This window comes from Bombina bombina, chromosome 4, assembly GCF_027579735.1.
Source record: "Bombina bombina isolate aBomBom1 chromosome 4, aBomBom1.pri, whole genome shotgun sequence".
Taxonomy (NCBI): Eukaryota; Metazoa; Chordata; class Amphibia; order Anura; family Bombinatoridae; genus Bombina; species Bombina bombina.
The window spans coordinates 653,740,894-653,750,702 of NC_069502.1; the positions used below are offsets into that span (position 1 = coordinate 653,740,894).

Genomic DNA, 9,809 nt, shown 5'->3' on the forward strand with positions numbered 1-9,809 from the left:
GATGTAATACATGTATTCGCGGTATTTGGCTATTAACATTGTATCCTCATCTTATTCAAATTACTATTTGTTTGAATTGTTACTTATTGAAATAAGCAGATTTGTGTTCTATTTTGGATCACGTGCAATGTTCAAGCACTCTATTCCAACATCCCACATAATCTAGGTATTCAGGCCATATCAGGGTTTTTGGAAACAGATATTTATTTACCAGATACCCAAAAAGATTTTATTCTAACATTAATATCATTTATTTTATATCATAATTACTTCATTTTTCAAGATGAGTATTATCTTCAAGTAAGAGGGGCGGCCATGGGTACCAGGTTCGCCCCAAGTTATGCAAATTTATTTATGGGGTCATTCGAACAGCAATATATCTATGACTCCGACTTTGGGGCGAACCTGGTATACTATGGCCGCTTCATAGACGATTTGAAAGGTGACAAACTATCAGCTGACAATTTTGTTAAACATCTTAACAATAACAATAGAGGTTTGAAATTTACCAGCACAATAGATAGTAATAATGTGGTATTTTTGGATTTAAATTTATGCTTTGATAATGATAGGATTATTACTAGTACTCATTTCAAGCAAGTCGACTGCAATAGTTACCTTGACTTTAGGAGCAATCATCATCTCCATGGAAGACAAATGTGCCTTATGGGCAATTCAAGCATATCCGTAGAAATTGTAGTAGTTTATTGGACTACGAGTCACAGAGCAAAATCCTTAAAAATAGATTCAGAGAGAAAAGGTACCCTGCACATATCATCAATAGTGGGTATGAGAGAGCTAAAAATGATGATAGAAATCTATATTTTCATAAAAAGCGAAACCATAATCTATCTGAGGAGAACACCAAGAATCAGGTCATGTTCATTACAGCAGTGATTTTCAACCTTTTTTTTGCCGTGGCACACTTTTTTACATTAAAAAATCCTGCGGCACACCATCCCAAAACCTTACAAAATAACACATTGTAGCTTAATACAGTATATATATATATATATATATATATATATATATATATATATATATATATATATATATATATATATATATATATATACACACACACACACACATATACACACACACACATATACACACTCAAACAAACATACATACATACACACACACACTGTGTACTGTGCTGTCATGCCATGCCTCCTACAAACTATACATGACATATTGACATTCATTCACAAACAATCATAATCATTGTCTGTGAATGAATGTCAATATTTCATGGTTGTAAATGATGCCTGATGAGCCTGTCACATACCTCCCAATATTTCAAAATTTGAAAGAGGGACACCCCCGCACTGGGAAAAGTCCCCCCATCAGTCATCATCTCACTTAAAAAAAAAAAGGCCCAGAATAAAAAAAACAAGCAAAATTTTAAAAATATGTCACATTGTTGTCAGTCTGCCGCGGCACACCTGAGGATCTCTCACGGCACACTGGTTGAAAAACACTGCATTACAGAATACAACTGCAATTATAATATGATCAGAGTATCAACAAACACTGGAAAATTCTTATGAAGGATCCAATATTGAGCCAATTATTAGACACAAAACCAACAGTCGTGTTTAAAAAGGCACCAAATTTAAAAAGGATTTTGGCACCTAGTAAAATAGTTAAAAATAAGGTTAACCCTATGACAAATAAAACTAAAACAAATGGGGAAAGTGTAAATAACTCTAAAAATAAAAACATTACATGTAAACCATTAAGAAAAGGTAGTTTTAAATGTAACAACAAAAAATGCAAGATGTGTGACCATATAACCAATAATGTTAACACATTCCAATCTAATGTTACTTCCAAAACATTTAGAATGAGTAGTCGAATGACCTGTGCATCCAATTATATAATATATATGTTATCCTGTGTTTGTGGGTATCAATACATAGGACGAACCTGTAGACGTTTGAGCGTGAGATGGTCGGAATATTCCCGTAATATTAAAAACAATTATAAAATTACACAGTGTATCTAGACACTGTAATGTGAAACATAATGGGAATTCACGCTGTCTAAAAATTACAACAATAGAACATATCCCCAAATCAGACTTCTACAACCGTTTTTTTAGACTTAGACAGAGAGAGACCTTCTGGATTTACAGACTACAAACTTTACATCCCCTAGGTCTCAATATGAACATCGACCTTGCAGCTTTCAAATAAAATAAAATAATAAAACAATAAAATAAAATAATTATATAACATATAGGGATAACTAATGAATTGGTAAATATTTTTGGAATGTCAATAGGACATAACATGACTACAAGTCTGGTTTTATGGATTAGAATATAATATAATAGGTTAGGCTTTGATTTTCATTTATATTATATTAATATTTATTTCTTTTTATTTTTAGATTTTATATTTATTTATTATTCTTATTGTTAAAAATTGATTAGGACAAGGTCAATGTAAGTGTGATTTAGTAGTAAAAAGACTGACACATAGTCCAATGAATCTAATGTCTTTTTACAAAGACTATAGAAAGCATAAAACGATTATCCATATCCTAAAGAACCTAATAGGTGATCTTTTAGAATCACACATGAAATTTATAGGATCTTTTAGAATCTAACTTGAAACCGCAAGTAATACAATTGTTCTGTGACTTCATGTATTGAGAGTAGATATAGCGTTTGTGTATTTGAGAGTTTGTGTATTTATATCTCATTTTTTGTATATATAATATTGATAGGTTTTAGAAGGGTAAATTATGAAATTATCTTTGATCACCATTTTAGGTGTTTTCATTTATAAAATAATTTTATGATTAATGTTGTGTATATAGATATATAGGGCTATTATACTGCATATAAATTTAGGTTATGCGATTTACATATCACTAATATAATATATATCTAACTCATGAATTGGTTTACTAATAACAATATTGGTGTCTCAGCACTAGAGTAAATAATGAAATATTTGGTGAAATGTTATAAAATGCAGTTTGTATTATTTAGTAACGATTTAACAGAGGTGAGTTTATAATAGAACAAAAATCTGCTTATTTCAATAAGTAACGATTCAAACAAATAGTAATTTGAATAAGATGAGGATACAATGTTAATAGCCAAATACCGCGAATACATGCATTACATCAATTGGATGTAACCTCCCTAAGAAAGGTGTGTAAAGTGAGAAGTGTTGCGATTGGTGAGAAAAGGTACTTAAGCAGCAGGATTGTTAAAAAATGTATTACAGCCTGATGAAACGGCTCTGTGTAGCCGAGAAACGCGTTGCTGATTTTAAGGACATTTTAATAAAAAAAAAATTTTATTGTACCTCGCTGGAGTGGATCTCCTCCTTTTCCTCAAACATCACACATTAATATCGAGTGTCTATAGTGCTTTGGGTCTCCTGCCTATCGTTACTACAGAACACTCTGTCTCCTCCGTAAAGATTGGAGTAAGGTGTGTGTGTCTATCGGACCCTGATTGGCCAGACGAACCACGTGATTGCCGGAGGTTTCCCGTTCGCCAGTGTTTGGTCTTCCGGGCGACTGTGAGGTCCCGGTCTGCTTGTTCAGGCATATCGTAGTGCTGCTTTGTTTGTAAGTGTTGCGATTGCGTCTGTCACCATAGCATACCGTTGTGTAGTGGCGATATTACCCTATTTTGGCGCCTTCTTGTCTCCTACTGTAGATCAAATAAAGATAGCAAGAGAACAAAGCAAAATTGATAATAGGAGTAAATTGGAAAGTTGCTTAAAATCACATATTCTATCTGAATCACGAAACAAAAAAATTTGGGTTTCATATCCCTTTAAACTTAGGATTGTTGGTATATTCTACGTCCCTCTTAGATACACATGATGAAAAGGGCTCATCATGCGCATCTAATTCTGCAGTGGGGATGAGAAGTGTCAACCAGGATGCTGGGGGCCCTCACACTGCAGCGTGAAAAAGAGTCTCCAACGTGGCGTTCCGATGTAAACAAATTGAAATCACGTGCATGGAACGTCCTAACGTAGGGAAGGGATTAAACTGTTTTGTGTCACCTTTAGTTTTTTGTTATATACACATTCCTTAAGTTATTGGATGCACTTCCTCAGAGATTATACATTCTGGGGTTGATCACAAGCCTTTAGAAAAGCTTAAAAGGTAGTTTACCAAAAACATCTCTCTCCTTTAATTTGTTCCCAATGATCCATTTTACCTACTGGCATGTCTTAAATTGCTTACAAATAGCTCCTCTGCCTTTATATTGGCATTTGAAATAGCTGATTTAGCCTGTAGTATCCCTACCTATACTGAAAGTTTCTATACCTCGGTATAGGCTATTGAGAAACTATGTAAACACAGCCCAGACCAAATTACTTTTACAGTCGGAGGTGGAAGAGATAAAGCTCTAAAAATGTCCATTTTCAATAGTTCTTTCTATGTATTGTACAGAGATAGAGATAAGAAAGGGAAGCATTTGAATGATTAAATAACGAGATCTGATCTGTCAGCAAGCCAAGCCTATTTTTATGGGCCGTGGTTTCAAAGAGTAAATCCAGCAATTTATTCTGCAAAAAGAACCATAAATGAGCAATTTCTCATACATTTTATATGCTGCAGCTGGCATAATAAGCCATGGGGAACAATTAAATAGTGAATTGTCAAAGTAATTAAACTTTTCTAAAGCATAGTGATAGACCCCTGTGTTTGTTATTGGTTACATAATAAAATAATTACATTTAAAAAAATCAAATGTTATAAAGCTTTAAACATGCCTTTGAATATAGGATACACATTGTGTGTGCTCCAAGACTATTTAAGGCCTTTGAGAGCAATCAGGAATTATCAGATTTCAAACAATATACAACCTTCTGTTGTTTGCAGCTGCTGCATCAGAGATCTTCTAGTGATATTTTAATAAAGACACTAATATAATGTATACTTCTTTGCTGTAGCTGCTAAAATGGAGCACCTATACAGGTAAACAAAACTGTCAGTTAGAATAAACAGCCCCAGCCTTACTTTGCACACACAGTTCTCTTCATCAGTTTTCTTGCAAGTTCTTCTGAAGGGATGTGAAGTATACAAAAAGGTGACTGAGAAAAAAAAAAAGGCCCACAAAACAGAATGATTAAAGATATGATATATAGTTAGGCAACACTTTTTGCAGAAAGGGACTTTAAAAAGTGCTAACGTTCCATGAAAATAACACTGTGATGTTAACTATTAGACAATGTTTACAACCAAATAAATATTATATATTAACCCTTTAAAGACACAGCTTTCAGTTTGCTCAATTGTTTTATGACGGAAAAATTCCGTCATATGTCCTTAAGAGGTTAAAGTATCAGGCTTTTACAGTAAAGACAACAACAGGTTGCAAAAACTATTTTATGTATTCTACAAATACGCTACAATCAACGCCATTTGCAATAATATATCAAACTTTTTTTTTTATAGTTGGATTCCCATATATGTATTCCTATGAAACCTAAAGTAATGCGTTTTGTCAATAATTTCATAATCCAAAATGACAATGGCCCCACCTTTATCTGCAGGTCTGAAAATAATAGTGGTGGTGGTGGTAAATAAATCCTTCAAGACTTTTTTTTTCTTATTCAAATGTATGCAATATAGTCTCCATATGAGATTTACATACTGTATTCAAGTAAATATAATATTTAACTGAATTGTAATATTTCTGACACTGTCACACAAAAAACACAATTGGTTGTACTCAGAATCCTTAGATCTATTTAATTCATATCTAAAAAAAAAAAAAAAATTAAAAAGGGTAACGTGATAGCATATGCAATTACCAGTGACGTGATTAGTCATGCGATATCAGCAAGGTAAATGGAGATATCATGTACAAATGTAAACAATTTATATATTGTCCTTTACCTTTGCATGCACATCTTGAAGATTATTGAAATGTCCACCATAAAGTGAGAGAAGGGATTTTATTTCCTGGAGAAAAAAAAAAAAATTAGGGTAATTATTAATATGTCCACCCATTTTAAAAAAAGATAAAAGTAAAATAAAAAAGTTTCATATTTACTTCTATTATTTGCTTTATTCTAGTAGCAAATTAACAAATGGAGAAACAGCACTACTGAGAGGTGCATGTAAGGAATAGAGACACTGTGCCAAGTCCCTGCAGCATATAAAACTCCAATGACGTCCACAGCACCCAAACTTATTATAAATGCTTTATTAAAGACAGTAAAAACAGCAACGTCTCTGGGTTAAAAACCCTTAATCATGCTGTTCACATACAAACTTCAAGGCTTTTATCCTCAACTCACAGTTCCTACTGAAAATAGATTTGAAAGTATCCAGTGGTTGTAATATTCAAATTTTCAGTAAATGGATAGAAGAGCTGTATCTTTAAGAATATGTTATAGATGCAATTTCAGAAAATGTCCACAAGATGGAGTATGTACAGAGCCAAAGGTCTTTAGCGCGAAAAATAAGCCTTGAAGTTTGTATGTGAACGTTAGCATGATTAAGGGGTTTTAACCCTAAATGTCGCTGTTTTTACTGCTTTATTAAAGCATTTATAAGAAGCTTTAGGTACTGTGGACATCATTGGAGTTGTATATGCTTTATTCTTGTGGTATTCTTTGTTTAAAAGCATACATAGGCACACGTGTGGAGCACTATATGGCAGGTTTATGAAAACACTGCTGCCATCTACTGCTCTTGCAAATGTATAACATTGTTAAAAGTATCAGTGCAAAACAGCTGTCATAAAGTGCTCCACAACCAGTGCACACTCCTGAGCATACCCATCTGTTATTCAACAAAAGATATATCAAGAGAATGAAATCAATTGGACAGTTATTCAACATTTTATACTCTAAATCCTAAAAGACAAATGTTGGGTTTCATGTCCCTTTAACGTTTTTCACATTCAATAGTCATGTTGACTCCACGGCTATGGGAAAACACCAAGCTCTGTTATAAGTATTATATACATATACATAAGCACTAAAAAAACAGCAAGTTTTTTCTCAGTTTTAGGAGCTTTAGCTGCAAAATGTGTAATGCATGCATATTGCAAAGTTTACCAACATGTAATACTTTAAATAGTATACTTTTGTTTTAGAGTACAACGCACCTTTAATGCAAGTTAAATTAAAAGTGGCATGGGGGAAAAAAAGCATTAAAGCAAAGCACATGTGCTCTGCAAGTACAATAATAGGTTTTAACTCTATGGAATAACAGAATAGAATGCCCATAGAATTTAATGTGAGGGAAATTAAAAGAAGAGACAAACCCTTGACATGAACCACGCTTATGTTTAGTAGGCATGCTCCCCAAATACAGTAGTAGGTTCTAACTGATCTTAAATGGACATTATACTGTAAAATTGTTTCCCCTTGATGTATTTTCAATGTCCTGTTATATCAGCGGCAGAGTATAAAATAGTATATGAGGAATTGCATTTTTCAGGTTTATTTGTGTATATGAAATAGCTGGTTTTGTGCTTAGAAACCACAGCCTATTACAACGGGTTGAGCTTGCATGTAAAATAAGATCTTATGTTATCCCTTTGTGTACACACACTTGCTTCCTTATCTTATATCTGTTGGTAAACCAAACTCCAATACTTTAGAACAATAGAAAATTATAATTGTACAGGTAGCCCTCAGTTTACGCCGGGGTTAGGTTCCAGAAGGAATGGTTGTAAATCGAAACTGTTGTAAATTGAAACACAGTTTATAATGTAAGTCAATGGGAAGTGAGGGAGTTAGGTTCCAGACCCCTCAAAATTGTCATAATAATACATTATGTTTGAAGCTTTGAAATGAAGACTTTAAATGCTAAACAGCATTATAAACCTAATACAATAATCACACAACACAGAATATATAATTAAACTAAGTTAAATGAACAAAAACATTTGCTAAACAGCATTATAAACCTAATAAAATAATTACACAACAGACTTCACTTGCATTTTTCTGCAAACAGTTCTTTCTGTGCATTCCAATCTGGACTGATTTATAGACAGGAAGATCTTGTTTCTTTGAAATCTGCTCGATAGCTCAGGTCTGGTTAAACTGATTAATTTCAGCTTGCTTGGCTTTGCTGCAACACAAGCGGACAGCTCCACCTACTGGCTATTTTAATAAATGCACTGCTTCTCAATGCTTTTCAATAGCAGTCACATGACTGGAAAAAAAGGTTGTTATTCTGAAACGGTGTAAATTGAACCGTTGTAAACCGAGGGCCACCTGTATTAGTTATCTCTTCTACACCCTACAGTGACTGTAATTTCTTCTACTGGCTGTGTTTATATTGCCTTTGAATGAACTGGACTTAAAAGGAACAGTCAACCCTAATTTTTTTTTATTGTTTAAAAAGATAGATAATCCCTTTATTACCCATTCCACAGTTTTGCATAACTAACAGTTATATTCATATACGTTTTACCTCTGTGATTACCTTGTATCTAAGCCTCTTCTGACAGCCCCTGATCACATGACTTTTTATTTATTATCTATTGACTTGCATTTTAGCCAATTAGTGCTGTGTTGTGCACAACTATACGGGCGTGGGCACAATGTTATCTAGATGGCCCAAATGAACTAGCAGTCACCTGTTAAAAGCAAATAAAAAAGCATGTGATGGCTGTCTGTAGTGGTTTAGAAACAGGCAGAAATTTAGAGATTTAAAAGTTATAATATATATTAATATAACAATGTTGGTGTTGACTGTCCCTTTACGAATAGAAACTTTCAGTATGTGTGTGGATACCACGGGCTAAATCAGCTATTTCAAATGCCACAATAAGGCTAAAGGATCTGCTTTAAACAATTTAATACACTCCAGCAGGTAAAATCGAAATTAAAATTAAATTAAAGGGGAGAAAAGTTGGGGGTGAAGTGGGAATACAGCTGTATTCTATGGAATACCAATGGTGAATAACAGACGGCAATGCCCATAGACTTTAATGGGAAGAGGCATGGAGACAAACCTCAAAACATATCACAAAGATGTTGGGCAAATTTACTTTTCAATTATTGTAGCTAGTTCTAACTTTGAGATTAACTGGGATTATAGTTGTGTTCTAAAGATGGACTATGGTAAATTACAGAATGTTGTGTCCCAAGACTTTAAAGGGAGGAAAATTAAAAGTGCCATAGCAACAAAACTCCGAAACCTATCCCGTAGGGTAGATGTTTAGCATGGTGATCCCCAAGTCTATGGGAATTCTGTTTTGTAAATAGTTCTAGTCATTCCTATAAGTGCATCTTCTTCCTGTGAGCTGGTCCCATGATGGAGAGACTAAAATGGTACTGCAAACGTACGCAACTCTTCAGCCTGTCTCTTTGCTTTGGTACAAACAGCTAGGAGGGCCAAATCAGCAATACATCTTATAATAGAAGTAAATGGGACGTCATTTATAATCACATGCTGGGATCACGAAAGTTTAAATTGGGACTTGTTTGTACCTTTCATTTTATACATCACTTCCATACCACTTTCTCTGTAGGGAACAAAAAAAACGTGTATCATAAGGTGTATCAGTAAATAAGGCGACTGCACAATGACAGATTCGGCCTCTGTTGGCATCAGATCTGATATGATTTGTCTGTAATGCCCTGATCACCTCCCCACGTGAGTCATCTCAGTATAACCTGCGCTGCCTGACCCAAAACCATGCCTGTGCCCAAGCTCTCACCGGTAGGCGAAACTCGCAGTTCTCCTGAGCCAAGAGCAGCAGGTACTTCTTCATGGCAGCACCACTCCTGCAGGACAGCGCCATGTTGCTCTGTGACGTGCTCAGGGAGGCGTGATTTACCAGCTAGCCGGGT

General features: G+C 34.4%; 1 protein-coding gene across 1 annotated transcript in view; it reads right to left on the reverse strand.

Moving 5' to 3' along the window:
• TRMT11 (tRNA methyltransferase 11 homolog) overlaps positions 1-9,793 on the reverse strand; it is a 206,884-nt gene extending 197,091 nt beyond the window's left edge. Inside the window, exons 1-3 of the mRNA XM_053710715.1 lie at positions 9,677-9,793; positions 5,887-5,952; positions 5,005-5,078 (exon numbers count right to left, since the gene is read on the reverse strand). Of these exons, the coding sequence (XP_053566690.1) occupies positions 5,005-5,078; positions 5,887-5,952; positions 9,677-9,760 (224 nt within the window). The 5' untranslated portion in view covers positions 9,761-9,793. The remainder of the gene's footprint in view (positions 1-5,004; positions 5,079-5,886; positions 5,953-9,676) is intronic.
• Between the last annotated feature and the right edge of the window lie 16 nt (positions 9,794-9,809).